This window comes from Colletotrichum chrysophilum (genome assembly GCF_026319265.1).
Source record: "Colletotrichum chrysophilum strain AFK26 chromosome Unknown scaffold_128, whole genome shotgun sequence".
In the NCBI taxonomy this organism is placed as follows: Eukaryota; Fungi; Ascomycota; class Sordariomycetes; order Glomerellales; family Glomerellaceae; genus Colletotrichum; species Colletotrichum chrysophilum.
The window spans coordinates 27,858-53,484 of NW_026517415.1; the positions used below are offsets into that span (position 1 = coordinate 27,858).

The following is a 25,627-nucleotide window of genomic DNA, read 5'->3' on the forward strand; positions in this document are numbered from 1 at the left end:
GCGATGCCTTTCTTTTATTTGTGCTGTTGGACTAGTGCATCTGGCGAGGCCGGGCAGGTCCTGCCGATTTATCAGCAGCACCGAATCGGAAGGACCATCGGACCCAACATGAGGCTCGGGCACCTACCTCGCCGAGACACGACTTCCATGCCATGTGCACCGCACTCCCCCGATCGAGCAGGACCTCCTCCCGAGCCACTTTCAACTCCACGTCTACGCCGCGTTGCTCGATAAGGCGAAGCCATGCGCACCTTCCTCTCTCCTTCTCTTCTCATCGGCACTTCGAACTGCCTTTGGCCGCCCACCTCGGCGTCTCGCCATCCTCCAACGTCACTCCACTCCTGATGTCACCCTCGACGCATCAACATGATCACACCTAAAGACGACGAACAATCTATCCTCTCCGCAATCGATCGTTTTGTCGCTTGCCTCGGCGAGGACAAGGCCGCCGTCGCTACTTGCGTCGACCACTACATTAATCTCGAAACCAACGCAGCCGCTCGCTTCAACATCGTCACTTTGCGCGCGCGACTTCCCGTCGACGCCGTGAGCATCATCGCCACCCACCACAACCCTTCTACGTGGATTCCGTCCAAGACATGCGTACCGAAACTGGCTAAAGCCTCAAGAATCTAGCAAATTCCTGGCTCAGCTTTGGTATTCTATTTGCACACCGTTAATGCAGGACGATACTTTTACGCAGCCCTCCACGACCTCGCCACTCGTTGTCCCAGCTTTGAGGAAGCCAGGTCTTTATTACAAGCACAGGCCGCCATTCGAAGAGCCGCCATTTCCAAAACGCCAGGGGTTGACAAGCATGCGCAAGGCATAATTTTGCACGACGTCAACACTGTTGTCAACAGCCTGGGAACACAAGTCCCACCCCCTTCTCCCGAACAAGGGCGGTCAGAAAAGGTTTGGTAATCCCACCACCCAGTCAATCCCACCGTTACTGACCACCTTCCCAGGCCAAACGTACCGTTAATGACGACGACCTCGATGATACAAATACCACGCTGAACCAATCCGTCCCCCAGCCTGCAGCCGCCAGCTCGGAAGACAGCCAATCGCCCCAGAAAGTCGAGCAACAGTCCCCGATTGAGGCTGACCCGTTGGACTGGGACCCGTTCGAGGTTGACCTGCCTCCACAACCCGATCGCTCTGTGGCCCACAATCTGTCTTCATCCTCGGACGACAGCTTCGTTCATCAGACTCCTGACCAAACCTCCTCAGCCATCGAAGAACGTTTTAAACACTACGAGTCCCTTGACTACAACAACGTTCCTGCATACATCGACGTTCCTGCGTCGAACATCAGCAGCTCTGCCCAAGACACACTCACAAGTGCGTTTGCCGATCCATTTACTGCGCTAGCCGACAGCAAAGGACCCAGCATCTTGTCACCAGCTCCAATCCAGCCTCAGACTTCCACAATGGCTTCAAATTCCAATCACCCGCAACCGGAGCCACAGGCAATGCCGTCCGCCAAGAGACGACGCATCACACACCCCAATCCTCTTCAAATCTCTCCTGCCAGGTGAAGAGAGTCAAGCCTCTTTGGTTTCGGGAATTCTACAAAGCTTATGCGATCTTATTCCACATCGCGCAGTGTGTTTGGCACCTAGAGGTCCCGCTACAGACGCGACCGCCGTCATATCCCAGACGCAGTCCAGGATACATGGTGTTTTCGATCAGAGTCCGAAAGAGGCGGTGGTTATCATGCCACTCCGAACAAACCATCATTGGGCTCTGGCCTTTGTGAGGGTCACAGGCCAAAAGCAAGTCGTCATAGAAAATTACAATGCAGCAAGCGACCAGGAGCTTACCAAGGAGGCAGAGGGTCTGATGTGCAGCCTTTTTGATGTGCCACAGGACAACGACACTGCGCTGCCTAAGCTTTGCCCAAGAAGCTCGTGGAATTCCATCAGCCGACACAGTGTGTTGCAAGTGGACCATCAAGACTCCGGTGTGGGTGTCCTGATTCACAGCCTCTACGCTCTCGCAGCTACAAGCATTCCAAAGGAAGTCGACTGGCTTCTTTGGCGACGGGTTCTGGCTGCCTACAAGAGCGCCCGAGATTCGCCCTTGGCTGCGGGCGGCAGTTCCACACATCTGACTCCGCCGGGTGACGTATTGGCCCAGCTTCGACGGGAGCATGCAGACTCTCTTGGTACTCGCAGCGGAGTCCGTGTACCGGTACCAGCCGACTCGATCATACGTCGTGCGCTACTTGATGATGCCAACTGGCTGTCTGTGTCAAGCGGTGAGGCTCGCGCCCTTGACGCAGCGCTCGCCGAACTGCGGGCCAAGCTTACATCTGTCCCCGACAAACTCAAGGCCAAGGCACATCTAGCCAGGCAAACCATGTACGACATCAACACTCTGGTAGCGGTTTTACTTGGACAAGCAGCGGACAAACCAGGCCCAGCAAGCAATCATCTGGAGAACTGTGAGAAAGATATGCATAAGATCAAGTCACTCATACCCCTCATGCGCGGCGGGAAGATGGCGAAGGAGAAAATGCAGGCTGCTTTGGAGACCGCAGAAGGGGCAACCAGGCTCGCCGCAGCCCGCAAAGCAGAGGAAGAAAATAATCGCCAGCGCAGCATCCAAGGCCTCAAGGCGATGCAAGACGAGATCCAGAAGATTGAGCGAGAGCTCAATACTGCCGGTGAGGAGGACTCTGATGAGCATCAAAACGACGATAAGATTGACCACAACGACTTGCCCGGCGAAGATGACGAAGCTGACCTCAACGACTCGGCTGACATAGACAGCGATGACGATGACGAACAACCAAGTCATGATGAAGAGCTAACTGATGACGAGGAACCAAGCGATGGTGAAGAGGAGAGGGACGATGCGTAGGCATATTTTGGGCGTTTATCACAAGGCTATGGAAGTGGTGCATGTTTATCTACGGCATTTGTACTTTGCGATCCGCAGTTTAGAACAAAAGACCGTCAGTTCAATTCACAGCTTGGGGGTTCTCCCCCTTCCCTCCATCGTAAAGCCGTAATCATCGCCAAGGGTGCTTTCGGCATCGACTTCTGCCCATATTCTCGCTCCCAAGGGCCGCGCCGTCCACGTTCTCAACCTCGACCCAGACCACTAGCCAGACTTGACCATCGAGTGCTCTCTGGTAGATGCCGCTGCGTCTGGAAGTATTCGTCATTTGAACTGCGATGTAACATCCCAGGCTGACCTGCGCGCCGTGCTTGACTCCATCTCGCGCATCGACAAGACCGGTGCGGATGCTGGCGTCTCTGGGGAATTTGAGACCTTCTACAACGTCTTCAACGTCCACATCAAGCTGACCAAGCCCGGTTGCGGCGTCCTAGATGCCAACCTCCGTATCCTGCCCAATGTCAACAAGCTCGCTTCAAGCTTAGAGACTCGGGGGGAACCTAACCTGATCACCTCCACATCAGTCTCGCCGTTGCCTACTTAGCTGCATCATCTGAGGCCTCGCAGGTTGGCATTGATGAAAGGGTGCAACAGTATTTATCCCATCTACATGGTCATTGACAATATGAATACCTGTGGTGCGTTCTGAGATCAACAGACACACCTTGGTGCTATTTTTCCTGCCATCATCAACGCAGCTTCCAAGCCCGAGTTTCTATCAGTTAGATCTTCCTACGGATATCATTAACAAAACTCAAGACCCGTGAACATCAAAAAAATGAGAAATTTCTTGCTAGAATGCCGATCAGCATCCCTTTAAGAGCGACGCTGGCTACGCACCGTCAGTGGCCTCTCCAGCCAACCGCACCACGACGCATATCCTCAATAAGCCTTTGTAGTAAAGTATCCAGCAGGAGTGCGTTGAATACGTCTTTGCGACGCGCCATAAATGTCTCGCCGGCTTTCACCCTGCATGACGAGTCTTTGAACAACTCAACCCTAAAGGCGCCCGTCACAATGTCAGCATTTATCGCGCCTGTTACGAGAGAGATGACGCGCACCCCCAATGGGAAGAACTCAAGTCTCATTGTCTCGCTCAAAATGTCGCTAACGTGCTGGCGTCGCAGATTTCCATCCGCAGATTATAGAGGTGGTCAGAGATGGTGCACAGATTGACGAGGCATCGACGGCCAAAGATTTGCGTCACGCGTGGAGCAACAAATAAACTTACGTCAAGGAGGAAGCCCCTCTCTAAAGTAGGGGCAATGTTATAGGCGCTCAAGGCGTCAATGGCGTAGTTCAGCTTGCCACCAGCGAGGGCGTGTATCTCTGCAACGGCGGCGTTAGTGGCCAAACAGTCGATAACATCGTGTCAGAGAAGAGTTACATTGGGAAGGCTGACGATGTGATTTGTCTTAGACAGCATACGGCCGTGGAAAGAAACGCGGATGCAGCGGCCCTCGAACTCGAAGACAAGCTCGGAGCCGATTTCGCCGGCGCTGCACATTTTGATGAGCATAGATTGGGTGATGGCGACAGAGGCCAGGTTGTGTTACTCTCAATGTAGGGACGGCTAACACGTCTTTACTCAAGTGAACGCAGGGTTGATCGTACATTTGCTTGCAAGCAGGCTGTGAGTTCAGGCAACATTCGCTCTCTATCTGGACCGACTCATCAAGGGCAACTCCAATGGTAAGCCAAGGGGGTCAAACGATCCTCCATGCTGTGCCTCGCTTGAGCATGCAATGCATGCATAGATGCGACAACTAACCTTATTCCCTGAGGTCTTTCGGCTTTAATCCACTCGTTCTGGGTCGCTGGCCTGGCTGGTTGACGCCTGGTTTAGAAGGCGCCGATATTGGTTGTTCACCAGCGGAAACAGGCAGAACCAACGAAAACTGCAGCAAAGCAATCAAAGATGCAGGGTTGGGGACAAACACGGTGACAGTACGATGTCGATGCGATACTGGTTTGTGTGTTCGGCCTCAACAAATCTGCGGACGAACCCGGTCTCCCGGAGCCAACGGCTGAACACACGGGTAAGACCTTCAACGAAGCATGTTGTCGACTCTGAAGTCAAGCACGATTTTCCCAAGTCGTCGACGCAAAACTCCCGGGTATCTGATGAAGTCAAATGTACATCTCATAAACCATAGTCCACAAGTTGTCAGACAGCTGTCTGCCTTCTCTGTGAAGCAAACTGCTTCCGGAGCGCCGACCTCATCGTCTCCATTTTGTATGAACCTGTCTACCTTTTCTTTGTTTTCCAGCCTTGCCTACGCTTTCTCTCGCTTCGGTTCTCCTTATGCTCCTGTTAGGCACAAGCTGTGCCAGCGGACGCCAAGGTCGCTCCAACCGCAGCGCTCTCTCAAAGTCCGTTAACACGATTCCCTTGACCACCGCATTAAATAGCATATTAGGTGTTCGGCCGTCTTTGCCGAGAATGGACTGCATGCGGTGACCGCATTGCTGCCTTTTCAAGTTGTGCCTGTCCAGCATCTACCGCGTGGAGGGCTAGCCATCCCCACGACAGAAATATCATGAGTAAGACGTAAACTCGGTGGCCTCAGCAATAGATCCGGTTTATTAACCTGAGGTTGACTTCCCCGAGAAACAACAGCACATACATGCCTTGAATGTGCTGTAAGTATTCGTAGACAGCCGCCCCGTTATGAGCGTCCTGGATGAATCCTTCAACCGTCCCCTTGCTTGCTCACAAGTGTGTAGCCGGATTCAAGCAGAATTACCTTGAATAACACGCCGCATGTGCCACCCCTTCCTAGCCGCTTGATGCCCATTTCCAGTATCCGCTGGTGTCGCCTCGACTGAGAAATTCTGCCCGATCGATTCGGTGACAGGTAACTGTACGGTTTAGGCTGCGAGGGCCACGGTGGGCACCACTGCGCTTCCTCTGTGTATCGACACGTTCGGTCACGTCGAATCGAGACTACCTCTCCTCGCATGTCCCAACAGGCACTCTTGGTGCAGTGTGGCCTTTCTTGGTCGTTACTTCCACCTTCTCCGCCCCCTGGCTGACGCGCTAGAACTCGTTGACTGCGTCAAGTTCCCTGGCCACCCTGAGCATGAGGGATTGCTCGGCGTGTCTCTCGTCCCATGGACATTGGCGTGTTTGGTACATATCGTCTCGACTCATCGTTACATGACTTCTCGGGATCCCGCTGCTCGCTCCTGGGCGGCTCGTCTCTTCCATGATCCCGCTTGCTCCGCCATTTGCCCTGAAGCAAGTAGTGAGGTCTTTCAAACCCCTTGTACATCATTGGCGGGTATCCTGGCGAGCTGACTGTTGCCCGCCGCTCATCGTCCTAAATCGATCGCGGTGTCGTCTCGAAATCTTCCAACCATGTCTTCGGCTTCTTCACAGTATTGTTCCGTTCGTCCTGTCTGTGTAGCTGTCACTGACCTGGCAGTCCTACACCCATCAAATTGAAGGCCAAGTATCGGCCGACGGCTGTTAAACAGTGGGAATCAGTTGCACATCCGTGGCAAACTCCGTCAGATGTTACAGCAGCGTCTTGGGCTCTGTCAGGTCGACCCTGAGCAACACAATTGGCTCGCCCCTCGTTAAGAGCCCACACATGTAGTGGTAGGTCTGCGCTATGGCGGCCACGGTAAGCCTTTTGGCGTGATGCTGAAATCGCACGACCGAGTCGACAGATGTCAGGATCTTCTTCCGATTAACCACCTCCTCATACATATTCATCGATCACAAACCGAGACGGAGATGGGGGGCAGTTAATTTGTGAGACGGCTTATACCCAAAAACGTAGAGCATGGTGCGTTCTGTCGGGCTCGTGTTTCTGGATCGGTAGATGCAATGTAGATGTAGATCTGATCGGCTTGTAACTGCTCCAGGTCGAGTGGGGTGTGGCGTGGTGTCGAGGGCGGTGTCGATGGGTTCCCGTGGCGGACTACCTCTTCGGCGGTGTCGCTGATCGCATGTGTGGGGTTCTCGAATATGATGCCGTCTCCTAGACCGAACGCGCGTTTGACTTCTTCCACGTTCTTAAGCTCACTCATGACAGTTCCAACCGATTGTTTGACGCTATCATACAGAAGGCCCTCGAGGACTTTCTCATCGCTGATCTTGCGCTTCGGGATTCTGGTTCCTAGACCAGATAAGAAACAGCAATTCTCAAAAAGGTGTCTACCGAAGGGAAAGCTTCCGTAGAGCATGCCGAATGTGAGCTCCTGTAAGTACAGGAAATCGTCCCACGGAACGATTTGTGGGGCACCATTTGTCGCCCGGGTTGATGACAGGCCCCTCAGAGGCCAAGTTGCAGTCTGTTCCGACGTCGGGGCGACAAAAGACAAGGGAATAACAGGCAGAAATGTAATCGTGGAGCATTGTGGGCTACGTTTGTTGCTGTTCTTCGCCTCGCTCCTCCTCTGCCCCTTTCGCTCGTGCTTCCGCCTCCGTCAGTCGCTATGTCAGCGTTTCGGTACTTCTTGACATATCGACCACGGCGCTGGTGGTTGGTGTAGAGAGGAGGCGTCGATTGACGTGACAGGTCTGGGATGTTGTGAAAATGCAGCGGCCCGCGTCGATTCGAATTATTACTCTGACAATTTCGTTAGGCGACGCTGTGTGGGGATGTCAATCAGCGCTCGGCTTACCTTACGCGAAAATATCGGCCCCACACCGACGAGCCACGGGCCCGTACCCGTGGCGGACCCGGAGACGCGTGCTCGCTGCCCGAAAGACGAAAGTTTCAACTGGGCCGCGAAAGATGGGGGTAAATCGGAAAATCGTGTCTGGGGTAATTTAATTGAGATGGAACAGACGAGAGCTTGGCCCTTTTAAGCCATTTGGAGTGGACCAAAATCCTCTGGATTAGGGAAAACGACGTGATTTGGGTTGGGATTTCAGCCCCCGGAGCGGGTCGATCTCGCAATCACTTTGCAGACGGTGATATCGTCCTGCCAAATTGAGTGCTTGAGGATGCATATTGCTTTCCTTGAGAGTTGTGAGTATTAGGCGAAAAGGAGTGGGTAGATGGTTCAATCGGCGTCGCTAAGGACCCAATTGCCAATCACGTCGCAAACTGGAACATCGCCATCTCGACACATGAATTTTCCCGGCATCGTCGTAGCGCCGCAAAAGGTTATCGTCCGACGCGAAGCATCTGTTTCCTTCGTCGGAGCACTGAGAAAGGGGAGACGCCGGGATGTAGAGGTTTGCTGAATTGAAGGTGTTGGGTTGTCGTTCTTCCCTTCTAACTTTTCTTCCGCACTTTGCCGCCTGGAGGCGCACCTTGTTAACTGCCGGATAACTCTCACGGGGAAATATTCGAGGGCCAGGATGGCTCACAGAGAAACCTCTATGGTCATAAAGGTGTTGGGTCGTATTCAGTCTCTTTGATGGCAAATTATCCCGGGTTAATCATGCTCGCTCTATGAAAGAGTCTGTTACATTCCCTTGGTATGCAATTCCCAGGCTGAGTTCCTCGGCCACTTGATGTGATTCATTCGCATATGATGTCTGTACTCTTCAAGAGACTCCATCTCCTCAAGCTGTGGACCATCTCGAAAACGGTAATTACGCCATCTTACATCGCTGCGACGCAAAGCTCTTTTTCCCTCATGATGGCTCGAGAAATTGTCGCTACTGACTGTGAGGCCGCGGCACTTAAAAGCTGAACCTTTCAAACCAGTTATCAACGATCCAATATGGTATTGACACAGCTGGAGGACGCAGAGAAAGAAGGCAGATTCAGAACGCTGTTCCATGTCAGGTTAAATTCGACGCTTGATGTGGGTGTGATTCCACTTGACCGTCTTCAACGCCACTCGCCTCCCCCCTGACTTCCCATACTGACGTTTTGGAAAGTGTATCATCAACGTTCGCGAATCTGTTGTCATGCTGATCTTTCTTGCTGTAGGTCTCCATTGTCAAGCGTCGAATCTGGGCCCGCTTGTCCTAAATCCTTGCCTTGTTTAGAATGATGCCATCGTTCCTGCTTACCCCGCTGATGGACCAGCCATTGGCCTCCTTGATTCGGCGGCAAGCTATCCCAAATTTCGTGAGATTTTTCCTTTATTCAATTTGAATCAACTGTGAGAATGATGTAGGCGGGAAGTTCGTCAAGCGGCTTCTTCATATTTTCTTCGTGGAAAGAAGTCTGTGGACTGAATGAGTCTTTTCATCTAGATAAGCGCCGTGCAAGACAAGGAATATGATTTCCTGGGTTGTAGTTTCATCAAAAACAAAGTAAGCAACATTTCTCATAGTCCAATCTGCCAGCACTCGGTATTAGGAGTGCTAGCTTATGTCAATTTACTGCTCGCAACTGGTTGCACTCGGAGGTCCTCATTTCCGGAAAAGACCTGGCTTCCACGCTTCCGCCAACTCGTTTCCAGGCTTTGCCATACAAGTAATCTCTCAACGTACAACGCTTCATGCCTTCATTCTGAGACAAGTTTGAGCGGTAAGATTTCGGAAAACCGGAACTATCAGCACTGGCTCCCCTTATCGCACAGATTGTACTGGACCCGGGACCTTGAATGCAACGACCGCCCCGCAACTCTCACGTTCACAGCCTGGGAAAATCCGTCTCAAAGTGCGACGGCGACGGTCGTACTCACGGCGCACGACTCGAGTTCCTTTGCAGGCGTGACATGGAATCTATTCCTCGACTTGATTAGCTTGTGTAAAGTTTCTGAAATTCAAGAGATCTAAAAAGAATCACGGGTATAATGGGAGTCAGTACAGCCCACAGACGATGCACGCCGCAAATTCTCCTGATCTAAGTTCATCATCAGGCCGCTTGTAGTGGAGTACCTGACCGGCATGGCAGACATGGCGCGCGATTGTTGATAAAGTGGGCGTTCTTATACCGTTGCAGGGAGAACTGCGCTGTTCAGCGAAAAATAATAACGGGCGTTTCCGCTACTGCATCAGCTATTCTGTAAATCGCTCCGCAAACTTTATCCAGGCATCTTGTCGCCAGGTCTAGCAATCAAGACGCCCGGATCCTAGACTCATGAGGAAAGCTTTGCTGGGCGAGGAGCTGAGGGAGGGGCACATAATACTTTATTCAAGGCGGCGGAATAAACCAGTTTCATGCTACATAGCAATCACGCGTTGCGCAACAGAAAGCATTCGGACCAGACTGTGGAATATGATGTGGCTCTCTGTTCTGCGGAAGCGAGGCACTGCTTATTATACCTCTTTTTGACGGCATGAAATGATTATAAAGAGCTGTGATTATTCGTTTATAGCCCTTGCCTGCGGGATCTGCATGTCAAACGAGGCCAGCGTGTGTCTGCAACGGGTCACTTGCACTCGACTCCTATGACACGTTTGGACGCCAGTTTTGGTTCGGCTTGTGAGGTACCGTTACGAAGACTAGAACACTTCTTCAAACATGAGGGGCTATGGCAGCTCTCTTGGATGTATACAGGCTGTCCGAGCAGCCCACTGAAAGCGCTCAAGGTCTTGTGCATTCACACACACCGAGCCTGACAAATTGTCTCAAGCATTTACGCTGTTCTGCGATGCTACCCTCGGACAATGTGATCAAGGCGTAGGGCGCTTGCCAAATATGATGTTCCCGACTCACGGGACTTACCATACTGCTCAGGGGGTTTTAAATGCTTGAGGCCCTCGAATACATGGAGAGACCTTCCCCGACAGGCATTGGATCTTGGACTTACTTTGATAGGGTGATCGTTGAACAGGGCCTCCATTTCTCCAGATTTTGCTTTTCAACCGGGCAATTCTGGCCTGAGGTCCCATGCCAGGGAGACCATTAATGCTGCGCTCGTCGTGCTCAATACGTCGCTTTCTCCAGATTGCAAAGCTCAAAACTTCGGCGAGCCTCCACCAAGGAAAACCAAACTGACTTCATCATCAATGTTTGAAGGCTCCAGTGGGACCATCATGGTGTCACAGAAGCTTTTTGCTGTTGGCAACCTTCCCGAACTTGCTGCAGAGTGCAGCACGCATCATCATGAATCAAATCATGGAGACCATTGCATGGTTGTTGGGGAGATGAAAGACACTTTGCATCACTTGCCTGACTCCTAGAGGTTTATTTAGTTGTGACAGAAAACTCCTCACGATGGCCGCGATCAGGGTTGACATAGTGTGCCTGGGAAAGCAAGCACGTAAGCAATTCAACGCAGCTGATATTGAGTTTGATAATTACCGTTTTCGCTATTCTACCTATGCTCAGTTATTCCTGGTCATTCTTTTCTCGTCGGAACCCCAAGTTAACCGAAAACTCTGCTTGACTTTTGCATGCCCGATAAATATGATGATGCGCTTGTGTTTGTATCAGAAACGTGCACTCTTCGTTGGAAGAGGCCTTGAATATGAGATAAGACAGTAGAGGCACCCGTGGCGGAGTATCATCAATCGGCAGGTGAAGTTTTCCCGTTGGACATATGTCGTCGGCTGAAGAGAACCCTCGGGGCCTGGATTTGATACTTGAGACGGGGCTTCGGCCGACCATGGGCCAGCACTCCGGAAGCGACGGTCACAGTCAAGGTCACAATCCGCAGTCAATAGCATCCACACAACCAGTGACAGATCGGCCTGACGTGAATTAAATTGCTTGAATGCCGAACTTCCATCTGATTCTACAAGGTTGCTATAATTCCGGTTTAACCCTTGGTGCTTGTGCGTTTGTAATTACGCGTCGATCTGGGCAAAGGCCATTACCACCCAACCCAGCATGATATTTTGCCTCGGGCAGCAAAGATCCAGTTGGCGCTCATAGAAACAGATTGTTCCAGCAGTGTCAAACGCAATACTCTCTTTGCATCCTTCAGGCCGGGCCTGTGATCTTTCTACCAACGCACTTTATTCCCAGTTATTGATTCTAGTCCTCGGAGTGGAATTCATTCAAGGGCACGACGGATGTTTCCCCACAATCATGACGCTCTTCGTCAGCAACTACGGTATGAATACGGTGACCAGGTCCGTCTTACGGTGACACTTGCGTTGCATTCTTCGTTTGGGAACGCAAAATATGCGAAACGGGGCAGCGACACCATTGCTGCCCAGAGGGCCGCGCATGGTTGTTTGAAAGAAGTTTATGGGCCGTGGAATTCACTCGTACCTGAACGACCGCAGCCCGTCTGCGACTTGTTGAATGGTACTCTTATCTACGCAGCTTATGCCACGTTCACAGACACACGGCGGGCTAAGGCTCGGAACATGACCCATGAAGATTGAGTCGCCGCATTGATTGCATGCCATGAAGTCCCTGATCTTTCTTCCCTTCTAACTCGTTCTTCGCAGTTTGCCGCCTGGAGGCGCACCTTGTTAACTACCGTATGACTCTCTCGGGGAAATATTCGAGTGCCAGGATGGCTCACAGAAGAACCTCTATGGCCACCTATATGAAGTCCCTGATAAAGCAGTGCTAGAGTGCATTTCTCTTCGAGATAAGCAATAGCAGGAGTACGTCGGGAGAAGATGAGAATACTTCCGAAGTCAGTTGGATCACAAGCGCAACGCAGCCGCATCTGCCAAATCCCCAGTGCTACGTCCGCATGCATGATCGCTTCCCCAAATTCAGCATGCATGACGGAATCACTGCATGCCTGAGGTAAATGATTGTGTCCAGCTCGACACAACAGACGAGGTCAGCAGCGCTGTCATCGACACCACAGAACCCCCAAAGATCATTAACGCCGCCAATGTCTCGACCGAGTCAACCACCCTCGCTGAGACGGGACAGCCGAATATATGTTACCATGCCGCCGAGAGACTGGAAGGGCATTGTGGAATATCTATTTTTCCAGTGCATGCCATAAAACCATTCTCAAGGTGAATCGGGACAGCGACCAGATCTAGGCATGTGAAAACCGACTTCACCGTATGAACACACCTACATCACACAGATCCCAGCAGGCGGCCTCCCTTTCGAGTATTTGAAGTGCTTTTCAGCTGGTCCACACCATTCCCATTCTCAAATCTCGCAGTCAGTATGATGAAAACCCTTCCTAGCTCCGTCAAGTACGCTGGCGTGAAAAAGCCCGTCGACCCTATGCCTTCATCCGTGAATGCCTACTAGTGCGTGTGCGTGGCTATCCAGAGTCTCGTCGGCGATTGATTCATCTGGTATACGAGCAAATACTTGCGGCGACTGAAAATCAAATGAGCTTGATCAAAGATCCGTTCCGGAAGAAATAGAGCCAGATTACCTCAAGTCAAGCCGGTCATCCGGACGCCGACGAGGTTTCCATGCCAATACATACGCGCAGACATGTATCAATCAGTGCATTCAACATCAACGAGTCTGTGGGCGTGTCCAAAAGACGTGTTCGGGCAGGGGGAGGGATGGTATGAGCATCGGGTGAAGGACGCCATTGGCAATGGCGGTGGCAACGGTTAATCTCACAAAGACGGCTTTGACCCTAAAATCACCGGACCGCGACGATACAAGCCGTGTTTCTAAATGTTTCCGAACAATGTCGGTCCTTCAGGCTGACGCTGAACTCGGTCATGCAGGATTCGTGGAAAGGGGGGTGGCTTGGGCATGGCAACGATGGAAAACAATGGAGTTCTCAGTCAGGACAATTTGCCAAACGGCGAGTCTCTATTCCGAGTCATTTCCGAAAACACAGTCACTCATTTTCCATTCAATACTGCGCCATACTAGGCTCCTCAAGCCGGAGCTAGCCGAGAGAGCAACCGTTCTCACAGTTAGTGCGTATGTCGTGACATACAATTCAATCCCAAACCCATATAGCTCCTTTCCGGAGTGTTTAGCCACAGCTCTCACCTGCCATTACATCCCTAACTCCAACCTCCATGGGCGGTTGATGCAATCCATCCGTATATGGTTCATTCATTCTACACGAACCAAGACCTATTCCCAAAGTCTGATTGAGCCTGGGTCGGATACCAAACGCCACCTCTTGACACAGGGAGGCTTTGGCAGAACCGAGAGCCTGTCGAGCCTCCATCGTGAACTAGAACAAGGCACACCGCTCTCGCAGCGTGGATGCCGACGTGAAAGGTTCTGATGCCCAACGTCTATCCTAAAGCTGCCGCTCGCACTTCCAAAAGCTGTCAACAAGAAGGGAAATGAACTGAGTCATTTTTGGGAAGGTAGCTCAACTGTTCACGGACAACGGTGTGTTCAGGCCAAGGAGAAGGGCAATAGCATTTCCTCCTGCCGGACAACTTCACTGAAACCAACTTTCTTTTACAACCCGTGGAGATTCAAGCTTGGAAGGGCAGGATCAGTGATTATGGCTAAGCCAGGACTCTGCTGTACGACGAGGATTGATTTTCACAGGGGGGGGGTTCTGAGCAGCTGGTTCAGTGTGTGCAAGCTTGCCACGATATCCGCGGGACTGCTCCAAACCTTTTCACGCTATCCGAGGTGAAGTGGGACGTTCGCAACGAATGCATGTTTGATTATCATACGCTCCATATTTACCCGTGTTCCATGTTGCTTGAGTCCTAACATTTACTGCTGTGCTCCGTTCAAATGATGTGACCTGGTTCCATGCTTCATTTCTATCAATACGACTACTCTCCAGCTTCCATGCAATTCTTCTTCCATCGCAGCGCAGACAACATCCAGGTATCGACGCAAACAGGCAAGAACACCAGGTTGCAGCTAACTTAGGCGTCGACAATGCCTTCATCGGTTTTCTCGATGTTGCCTATGGCCTCGATTGTGGCCACTGCTTTTGGCACTATGTTTGACTCGAAAAGTTCGATGAGCTCAGACTTGTTCTTGGCCTTGGTGTAATTGACTTCATGAGCGGCCAGCAGATTCCGCAACTTTGGAATCGTAAGACAATTTGGGTTGAAGCTTGGGTGTAGATAGGAAATGTCGTCAGTGGGGTTGGGTATGTTTGGGAGGGGCGTGTTGGTGTCGACCTCGGTCGAGACGCCAGTGATGGGCCCGTCGGTTGAATCGTCGGTGGTGGAGTCAGCTATGGCCTTGTCTTCCTCAATAGAGAGTTCTGAAAGCTGGGCGGAGAGGGTAGTCAAATCGCCAGTCTGGATGTCAGACGATTTGGCTTGATGTTCCTTCACGAGCTGCAGGAGCCGGGGCTTGCGGGCTCGGCTTGGTACAGCGATTGCAAAGGCCTGCAAGTATCCACGCAACTGGGCGATGGTCATTTCCTCCACATCTTGAGCCGAAGCGGCTGGGGAGGTCAGAGGTGTGGTGGTGGGTCGGGATGCCTGCTCGTTCAGAGTGGTTTGTTCGGCTGCAGACTGATTGAGTGTTGTCTCGAGACTGTCGATGGAGAGGTCTGGCTCGAATTCGACGTCCGAAGTCTGCTTGCGATGCTCTGCAGCTAGTCGGACGAGCTCTGCCTTCCTCGCCCGGGACGGAAAGCGAATGGAATGGGTTCGGAGGTGCTGCCGAAGCTGTGGGACAGTCATCAAGCCGAGAGTCAGATCGATTGCGGATGTGGCGTTCTGGTCCAGGGTGTTTGGTGGATCGTTGTCGTCGCGCAGGGTGGCCGAGGCACTGATGGTTGGGGTGGGCTTTGGGGGTCGGACTTGGCGGACCATGCTGAGGTCGGATGGGGGATTCTATGGGTCGAGGTGGTGTCTGGAAAGTAAGCGAGCTGAAAAGCGAGAATTTGCGGTTGATGGGGACAAGCGACCGTCGGAGATTGCAAACGACTGGAAGTCTGGTGGAGGAGATGTCGTGTAGTTGGATGGCGTCACGAGGGTTGGATGGACTGCGTGACATGTGAATCAGCAAGAGGTGCAGTGCTGCATGACGGTGCTCTTGCCTCGTTTCACTCAGCAATCTAGGCAACTGCCCTGGGAAACAAATATCCCAGCAACTTCCTCATCGGCTTGGTAGCTTCTGTGCCTTCCCGGTGATAACGTCGGGTGACGCATGTTTGGGCGCAGTTGCCCGTCGTGGATGCATCGGCGTTAGTTGGTCATGCCAGTCGATGTAGAAGGTAAGAAGCGAGTTGTTCGTGGTTTGCATTGACGAAAGCTTTCGAGGCTGCAAGGGGAACAATCCGAAATGAAATGGTCAAGCAAAGGCGTTGAAGATGGCCATGTTGCAAATTCAACCAACCGACCACCACGCCGACGTCCAGTAGACGCCTATGGAAGGCCGGAGCATCTCTTCCGACGGCATGCCGAGAGGGCTGACTTTCTGCCTCTGAATGTCCACTTCTTTCTCGAAATTGGGCTGGTCTTCTTGAAAACCACTGGGCGGAACTCCGTCGCGAAGTGAGGAGTCCGCACATAGAGTCGACGTCAGATGCGCGATGGATTTGAGACCTTCATCCGTCAGTCCTCGAAGGCGTTGCTTGCTTTCAGCCGCCTCTGCTTGGCTCAACGGTGAGAATTGGCTTGGACGCATCTCCTTTGGACGCACCCAAACTCGCTGCGTCCGAAGAGCCAGGGAACGTGAAGGAGCTCGGGTGCGTTATTTCCAAGGAAAGAAGGCGCGAAGCTGTGTCATTCCTCAGCTACCCCGTCGATTACGTGTCTGCAGAGGCGGGAGTGCTCTTGCTGAAAATGTGAACAGCGCGATATATGGAGGGCGCATCAACTCTCCCTTCCCCATAAACCATCACCTCCTTCAGCATGCACGACAGGATGTTGCGCAGCCCGGTATACCATGACCTGGGTCACCAAGCTTGAGGCGCTGTTGCCTCGCGATGCATTGAGCAGGGCGCCCTCTCCAAAGAATTGAATGAATCCGGGGCTTCACTCGCCAGGCGCAAGTCCGCGTTGACAAGGCCCTTGCATCAATGTGCCCATCTCTTTGCAGCTCAACGTCGATACATGCATGCAGATGACTCTGGTGCGAGGGAAGCTTGCGTCAGTCCACCTAACCTCCGTTCGTTTGCCGGCGCGATGATGGCTTGAAGATGAAAATTGTTGGTGGCCAGGGCAGAGGCTGACTTGTGCTTTGGGGGAGGTGCTGACGATTTTTCGGCATCACCTCCCCGAAGGGCCCTGAAGGGCCCTGAAGGGAATGTACTCCGGTACTACCACCTCACCATGCACGTTGTCAGCCATCACCAAGCCAGCCCAGACGGGACGACCCGTCCCGTTGCCAAAATGCAGCCATTCGGGGCTTGGACCTGGAGCGGGCTCCCGACTTTCACTCACAGCTGAGTGTGCCTGCGAACGCATGGGCCCCACTCTGCCTCTAGCGGTTTATCTGATTGGCTAGGCGTAGCATTCCTGTGCGAAATTCCGCACAAGCCCCATAATTAGGACCGAGATGTAAGAAACGATTGGCCGAGTCGCCGTGACTGAACAAGTGCAAGGCACTTCATCCATGACCCGGGCCCATCTAATGCAGAAATCCAAAACATGGGTAGGACTGTTTGGTTCTTGAAGATTCCACTTGCATGACAGGAAACGCTCTTTGCACCAAGGCGTGTGGGATGTGCTTTAAAGCGCTCTCCGTGCAGAAATCGGGGTCCAAGGAGACATTCTCGTCGAACACTGGAGCTCTTGTTCTTGGGACGCACCTGATTACGTCATGTGTGCCTGGGTCTGGGCTGCGCACCTCTCTGGTTCTTCAAGCACAGCTTCGGACGCACCTAATTACGTCAGAACTGCCTACTTCTGTGGTTCTTCGGACGCAGTGATTTTGGCTGCGTCCAAAGACGATGCGTCCGAAACCCCCCTAATTGAGCTACCTGCCATTCTGAAGCCCCGCGCCTCTTCATGTCTTCACAGCGTGCTCGGACACATCCGCTGCGCAATCCCGCAGTCAATTTTGAGGCGGCATCCCGGAGCCGGTCATGTCGCAGCCGAACGGCAAAGAACGCCGCGATCCAACCCAATAGAGACCGAGAAAAGAGCGCATCCGCAGGCCCGTTGCACTGATTCTCTTATTGGGGTAGATCAATCGACCGAAATCGTCTCAGATGCCACGAGTAACACTCAGGCTGTCCTCACGCATCGCCACCGCAGGCCGGGCCTCAGATCACTGGTGCACTTGTGGAACACGAGGGCTTCTCTCGCTGGACCTCGCAGGTCTGATTGCCCGACGCGCAAAGGTCCTTTCGCTCGCTGCAATGGACGGGCGGGGGCAACGGGGATCCGGGACGGGGTTAAGATGCGGCACCATCAATGTACGTCGCCAATCTCTGAACACCATCGTGTCCGTCTTCAACGGACGACTTTCTGGATGCATGCAAGCCAGTTCCCCTTGAAGCAAGTTTTGATTCAGCCGCGGGTGAACAGATCGTACCAAATGTCTGAGCAGCAACAAACATCGGTGCTGTGTCAGGCGGTACCTAACGGGGAGAGTGGGTGCACATCTACAGTGGCCTTCAGGGGAGGTGCTGACGAAAGTTCGTCAGTACCTCTCCCGTCACCAGCCCACAGGTGCTGCTGCGCTTCAGAGCCATTACTTCAGGTCAGTCAACCCAGATCTTCCCTTCTGTCCCTTTTTCTTGGGCAAACCTACCCCCATTTCGCACCTGCACCGACGTCGCACATGGAACATCATGACGGACGCATTCATTTCCCGAGCGACGCGCTCCATCGCAATGTCTGTAAGCGGCTCAAGGCTCGGAAGTACTGCCGCTTTCTCAACCGTCAGCCTTTTCCCGGTCCCAGGTCATGGCTGAGGCAGGCAAACGTTCGGACGACCGGCCTTGGAAGCAGCAAATCATCGGCTAAACATGTCGCATTATGATACTGCCTTCTTGTGCTCCATCTCCGACTCTGTCGGAATCTGCGCACCCGCGCATGGGATGATTGTTTGCACTACGGCGTCCAAGCAATGTTAGAAGGTCTCCCGGCCCCCCCTCGCAATGCTGTTTTGTCTAACTTTCTCCTTGGCAGGGCTTTTGACATCAACGCTATCGCAATGGCATCCCGCCCCGCTGCCTCCACGAACTCGTCGAACTTTCACACGCCCAGCCTTGCTGTCCCGAAGCCGCTCGAAACCCACCACCAGAGACCTCAACCTGCATCGCCCGAGACATCAGCCACGTGCCCATACCCACCATGCCTATTGGTCAATGTGGGAGCTTGAGGCACCTACTGGTGGTTTGTTCCAAACAAAAGGTGGCTATGGGTGGTATGATTCAAGCTGAGGCACAGCAGGGCCTTTGCGGCAGCGGACGGGTCGGTAGCACGCTCTCCAAGTCGGAGTTCAGCGGCAGCAGCAATGCGATTCAAACCGTCATCTACTCCGATGACTCACGACTTACCTTGGATGCAATGGGGAGGCAAGCTGTAATGTAGTTCGCCGGACTGCTTTCGGCTCAGGAACCTCCGAATCCCAGAACCCATGTCAAATGGCTCGCGAGGTGTCCAGCGTCGTCGCATGTGCCGTCGTGTTTTGCTGCCCCAATATCTAGTCTCATCGTGGGCTTGCTCCCAGGATTCTCCCGGCAAGCATCCGCTTGGCGCTATTTCGATTTCGCGAATTCGCTTTCCCATTCTCCATCTTCCTTCGCCTGGTCGTCTATCTGGCCCCTTGCTCGCTCTGCGCCCTTCCGTATCCATTTTCTTGCGAAAAGCGACCATGGACATGCAAACCACCTTATTAGCTTAACTGGTGTCTCCGCTGTACCTGCGGCGGCATTCATTGTCAAGTTGAAGGCCATAGACAAGGTGACTTCACAAGGACCAACCACTTCATGCTGCACGCCAACATTAAGCAGTTTGCACGCATATAAGAATATGTTTTCACTATCCAGGCCAACGCTGAGACCCATCATTTGCTCCAGTTCTTTGGACGCATCAATTGTGGGTGCGTCTGAATGGTGCGTCCGAGTGGTGCCGAAGGGTGCGTCCGAAATCCAGGGGTCCAAGCTTCGGACGCAGCCATTCTTACTGCATCCAAACCGTAAATAACCAGAGGCTCTCCCTTTGCGCGGTGCGAGAAAATACTATGTGCCTCATCAGTGCGTCCTCAGGGTGCCAATGCTGTCCTTGGGGGAAGGTGATGACGGCTTTCGTCAGCATTTCTGGCACCAGCACCCACCCACACCCTGTGAGGCTTTTCAGCACCGAAACCCCACTTCTCTCTGGCACAGTCAATCAGCGCACTTCACTATTCTCGCGGCCTGGTGCTGCGCATTTGAGCAAAACCTCCTCATCCTCTACGATACCAAGAGCTGCGCGCGATTCTAGCGATGAAGAGTCTGAGTTTGCGACCGGCTACATAAGGTAAGACAGATGGCTGTAGACGCAGCATGCGCCATGAACGCCGATGCCGAAGCCGAAGATTACTGTTATGGAACAAATCAGAGTATTTGCTTTCTTGTCCCGACACGCTGCGCAGCATCAAAGTCGCTGCAGCCGACGATTCTTGCCAAACCCAATGCCCAATGGCCCGGGCACCTGAGCTTTGGGTGCATCCCCAGCCACTGGGTTCAGATCCAAGGTCTTACAATCCCCAAGCAAACCTTGGACTCAGTATTAGGGCTCGCAAAGTCGAAGTCGAAATTAACTTTAAGCCTGCTCCGTTAGCCCGCGTTTTCAGATGATCTGCACCAGGGGAGGCCTGCGTCCGATCGCGCTAAACTGAGAACGGCCACGCGCCAGGCGCCAGACGCCAAGAAGTCTTCTAGCCGTTTTGCACGCCAGCGATTAGGACCCTGCATTTATTTCGCATGCTGAAGGGGCGCGATCAATGTGTGCTTCTTGCAGTGATTGAAAAGGAGTGGCATGGCTGGTGCATTCGAAGGGTGCGTCCAGTCAGGGGCATCGAAAGGGGTTTTCGAGAAGCCAGTGCAGCATTTGCGAATCAGACGACTTCACATTTGCATATATGCATGTTTGCCGGAGCATTCTTGGACGAACGCTATCATGGGGGCGCGCGAGAAGAAGACGATGTTGACGATAGATTTGACATTGGGGGTTCGTCCCGTTTATGCTGGCTTCCCCCGGTGAGGGCTGACGGCGGAGTCGCTTACATTAGCAGGCAGCACGTCACGCGGTACGTTCCCTTCAGGGCCCTTCGGGGGAAGTGCTGACGGTTTTGGAGAGGTGCTGACGAATTTTTGTCAGCACCTCCCCCGAACCACAGGTATCAAAAGCCCCTGCGAGAAAGAGGATGCATCACGGGAGACCCCAAAGTCGATATGTTAAACATCGGAAGCACGACACGTTCTAACCTTAAGATATCGCACAGCATAGATGAAAGGTGCGAGATCCATTGCGCTCTGGGGAACCAATCTTGGTCCTGAACATTGAAGATGCAGTCGCTCGTTCCTGTAAGCCTTGCGACACCTCCGATATCCATCATCCAAGTCCACCTTTCCGGATCGAATCCATCAAAAGCGTCAGGGAGATGAATATGACGATTCACCAGACCAGAGAGAAAATCGAAATGTTCTGCTCTGAGGACTCGCGACTCGGGGGATTGTCAACACAGCCAGACTGGAAACAGACCCAAGGCCCGTGCAGACCGTCGCATCCATTGTTGACCACGCAGTCGCCGCGTGAACAGCAGAAAACCAAACGCCGACCCAGCAGCCAAGACAACACCTTCTGATAATCGCTCAATCTGCCCTGCGCACCATCTCTGGCTCACAAACTTGCAGTCATTGCAAATAAAAGGGCTGGGGCGATCCAAAGCACGAATGGGGCAGCGGGGCGTGCAGCCTTCGTGTCAGTGGTTCACTGATACCAGTGATGTGACTGGCTAGCCTTAGGATACCGCTGGTATCGTAAGGGCAGGCCAATCAGAGAGACGATTCACCCTTGGGATACCGTCGGTATCATAAGGGCAGGCCAATCAGAGGGTAGTGCACCAGCGGAAAGTGCGAGCCTGGACTGTTCAACCATTGACTGGGAGGAGGTGGCTTCCTTCTCTCGAGCGGACCACATGCTCCTGTTTGGACGCATCGTGGCTTCGGACGCAGCTACTGAGGCGCAGCTTCTCAGGCGCAGCTGCCTTTCCTCACCAAGGTGCCTGTACCGCAGACTGCCTGTGGCATTTCAACTAATTGCTATGGAATGGAGGGACCTTCTTCATCTCAACCGATCCCACATCAATTTCTGCATGACGCTGCACCCGAATCGAACCAAGGCATCATGCACATCCACATCCGCACAAAGCAACAAACATTCGTCGAGTGGTCCAGTTTCCGGTCTGCGCTCGGTGAGAATGCATGTTCGACCGGTCGCCATTCCCGGCCCTTCTTTCGTCTAACCAGATGGACCACCTTTCGTTGGATAACGTGCCAACACGAGCCGACAGTTTCTACCCCATTCTCGCCGTCTACTCTTCTCTTGACCAAGCCTCTCGGGTTATTTCGCATGTTCTCGCTGGAAGACGATCGCTTCAGCACATTGCCCGCAGCTCCTCGATGACTACCCTCCTCCCTCTCTAGCCATCCATGACCTAACCATCCTCAATCTGCTCGGTCAAGATTCCATCATGTCCCTCCGCTTCCAAGCTCCGCCTGTGCCGCCATCGGTTTCTTCTCCTGCCTGCTTGCAAGTCGGCCTCCGATTCCGGGCTAGAGGTCGGGCCACTGCAGCCTGTTAGCCCCTCCCGACTCCATCCTGCTCGAGAAGAGCACATTCTGGAACTTCGCCGATCTTCCTAGCTATACCTTCTGCTTGAACTGCCAGCAAAAGCACCCTTCTACCCACGCCGGAACGGTCCCTCAGCAGGCTCTCAGCCAGTCCTTTACATCAACACATGAATCCAGGGGACATCGCCGGAGAGATGGCAAATCAAACTTCAGCACAAAATCAACGCAGAGAAGCATGCATCCTCAGCCGGGCGGGGCGGATCGCAACTCGTTTCCACCAAACGCCGTCGAGATGTCACACCCAACTGGTCCGACTGCAGCCGCTGCTGGAGCAGGACGAGGACGCCATGCAAGCAGCTACGGCCTGCACGCTGCGTATGCCGAGACCAATTCCAAGACCATCCCAAAGTCTACATTCATCAACTGACGTCAGGCTGATTTGAACGTTCACCGTCTGATTGCGTCCGCGACGCACCCAGCCTGCCTGCTGTCTTCATTCAGCTCCCGGGATACGATGGATAGAGAAACTTCCTTCTTTTACCCAATCGTACGTTTGGAGCCTTCTTGCAAATTTCCCAGGCGCCAAGCTCCTTTGCTAATGTATCTCGGACAGGCTTGTTGAAACACTGATGCGGATAATCAATCCGAATACTTCTCAAACAGCCAAATCAAATGCGATCCGAAACCCGACGATAAGAAGACCAGAAGGTACAGAAAACAAACCGCTATAATAGGAAAGACCGACCGAAGTCCTCCAAGAAAACTACAAGGTCCATATCAGCATGTTCAAGCAGTATAAGGATTTGATATCGAGCAAGGCCCAAAGCTAAATGCTCTGTTCAAGTGGGAGCAACCTATACCAGAGGGCCAGAAGACCTCAACCAAGCCACGCCCCACGCGACCAGCTGGCCCGAAAGCAAGCTAGGCTAAACTTCGCTGGGCCTTAGAATAAGGTTGTCGAGTGCCACATCTCAGTGAATCCCGCAAAAGAAGCGCCGTCGCCGAGTTCTCATGGACCGAAAATAAATGCCGCGCTGAAGCAAACCACCACGACAGTGTTGGCGACTCGACCTTGCAGGCCGGGACCTTCGGCAACCACAATGTTCGAGTTTTTGACCATCTCGTGTCAGCAAGAAGAGGTGTGTTTGCCACGGGTCGCACTACTGTGACATCAATTCGCTAATTGTTTCCGCTCCCTACAGCCACCCTGAAGACCATCAAACTTGCTCGTGGGTGTGTCGCATCCATCCGCCCGCAAGAAAGTTCAGCCAACCCCGCACTGGATTTCTTGCCGGGCTTCCAGCTTCGCAATTCGCCCGTCCAACGCAATTGTCCCTCGCTCTTGTCAGCGTCTCGCGTGTTATTGCAATTTTCGCGCGCCCGACATGACCCGAGCCATCAATCACCGTTCTACCTTCTCGCTTCCTTGGCCTGCTTGTGCCGATCTTGTGGCCTGTATCGGGAAGGGACCCATCGGTATTCTTCCATCGCTGAAAGACAGCATCATCTTTGCCTTCCAGCAGCACGCAATCATTCGCAAGTACTGGAAAGACACTCGTCAAAGCCTTACCGTATGATGCTTTTCGGCCGGCTCAACCTAGCCAAGGAGGAGCTTCTTGAACCGGAGACGACGGTAAAGATTGGCTCCCCCAACGCCTGGAGCTTGGAGAAAATGAAAGACTTGAGCAAATTTTACTCCCTTGCATGGTTGACGGAACGCTGAAAATCTTGGCTCTTCTTCGACTTACTTCTGTTGCATGCTCTTACCCCCTCATTCATGCAAGGTTCGTGGAGACTTTGTTGGGATAGATGCTGGTCTCGCTCCGAATCATCATTCATGTATTTACCGCCGCTGCCTGCTTGACCTCGCGGTCGTTAATGTCTCTAGGTCTCCGACTAACATATTTAAGATCAGCATCATGTCTCCTCAGCCAGCCACCTGAGCCGTTATCTCTAGGTTAGCAGTGTAAATGTTGACGATTCCTACGCAGCAGCCGCTGAGACTCTCCACCGACTGCTTCGCCGCCCTGTAGTGCAGTAGGCGACAAGGCCCTCGACTGCATCGAGTAGCTATCTCCAAGACCATTGCTAGTAGTCATTGAATTCGAAAAAGAAGTTCCTTGAGGCCCAGAGAACAACTCATGCCTACTGAAACGTCCGTTCATTCTTACTTACTCCACGATCATGGCTGATCCTTTCAGCAAGAGGGGCATGTGACGTGCAGAAAGCCTCAGAACACTACTGATTTGAGGAACTCTATGCATCGGTCATGTTGTATGCTCTGGCCCAATGTACATATTGACCATAGTTCACGGTGATTGTTGGTATTCAGCAACCCTGTCTCGCATGAGAAGGTCTCATGGCCTCGCAACCGGCACTACTCCCATATGTAAATACCGCGGTTGGTTGCTCTGGATGGCCCTTCTAGCTCGGAGAAATCTGCAAACTGGAGTTGCGGTTGGAAGTGCTGCACTTCCGGATCAAGCCAAATTGTTCAGCAGGCGAGAATCGTGGCGAATTTGACATCCTCGGCAGTGGAGACGGAGTAGGGCATGGCTTTGGAAGACCACTGTCTTTATTCTTACTGCAGTGCGAGGTTTGCTTCCGATGGAAACGATGTCGTGGAGTATCGAGGCTAGCTGTGTTCGGATTTCTATGGAGAGAAAGAGTTTATAATGTTGAAAAGCAATCTGGTGCTCACAAATCTGTTACTCAGTTTACATGGCACTTTTGTTTGCAACTGAAAGCCTACTTTGTTTTTGTATTGAGTACTGCTTGCCGACAATTGCTGTATACCTAATACTGAGAGAAGGACGACAGCAGTAAAAGAGACCACAACAACAACCACGACGACGACGGGGACGATAGAAGATAACAAAAGACGACAAGAATAGATGACGATGATGGTTGATAACGATAATGATAGTGAAATAAGATATGATTTATACGCATGCGTGGCAGACACCGCACGGCTAGGAATACCATTTTTATTCGTTTGGATCGCTTTCTTTGATTCTGGAAACTTCTTTGCTTGGTTGACGACGAAATGTTAGGGCGAGAGAATGTCGAAAGACGGCTTGGGCAGTAATTCATTTTCATCCAGCGGCTTTGCATAACAGGTTGACGATGTCGCGTAAACGGACTCCAATCTTACTACTGCGGCGGGGTTATAGGTTGTGGCATTGATCACGTCCACCTTTCGGGTGAGAAAGCACGGCGGAGGTTGAGTGGTTATAAGTTATTCTCGGAAGATGGATAATTTCTGGCCAAGCTCATGTTGGAAATC

The 25,627-nt window shown here is 52.6% G+C and overlaps 3 protein-coding genes across 3 annotated transcripts; 1 reads left to right on the forward strand and 2 right to left on the reverse strand.

The window, feature by feature from the left end:
- Positions 1 to 366: 366 nt before the first annotated feature.
- On the forward strand, positions 367 to 2,868 carry COL26b_011048 (uncharacterized protein; the record flags this gene model as incomplete). The annotated part of the gene is made up of 3 exons (XM_053183729.1): positions 367 to 603; positions 969 to 1,344; positions 1,808 to 2,868. 3 exons carry the CDS (start codon positions 367 to 369, stop codon positions 2,866 to 2,868), a joined length of 1,674 nt encoding a protein of 557 aa, XP_053032316.1.
- Positions 2,869 to 3,984: 1,116 nt separating this feature from the next.
- On the reverse strand, positions 3,985 to 4,414 carry COL26b_011049 (uncharacterized protein; the record flags this gene model as incomplete). The annotated part of the gene is made up of 3 exons (XM_053183730.1): positions 3,985 to 4,014; positions 4,139 to 4,236; positions 4,336 to 4,414. 3 exons carry the CDS (start codon positions 4,412 to 4,414, stop codon positions 3,985 to 3,987), a joined length of 207 nt encoding a protein of 68 aa, XP_053032317.1.
- Positions 4,415 to 14,512: 10,098 nt separating this feature from the next.
- Positions 14,513 to 15,418, reverse strand: COL26b_011050 (uncharacterized protein; the record flags this gene model as incomplete). Its single annotated transcript, XM_053183731.1, has 1 exon — positions 14,513 to 15,418. One exon carries the CDS (start codon positions 15,416 to 15,418, stop codon positions 14,513 to 14,515), a length of 906 nt encoding a protein of 301 aa, XP_053032318.1.
- Positions 15,419 to 25,627: the final 10,209 nt, after the last annotated feature.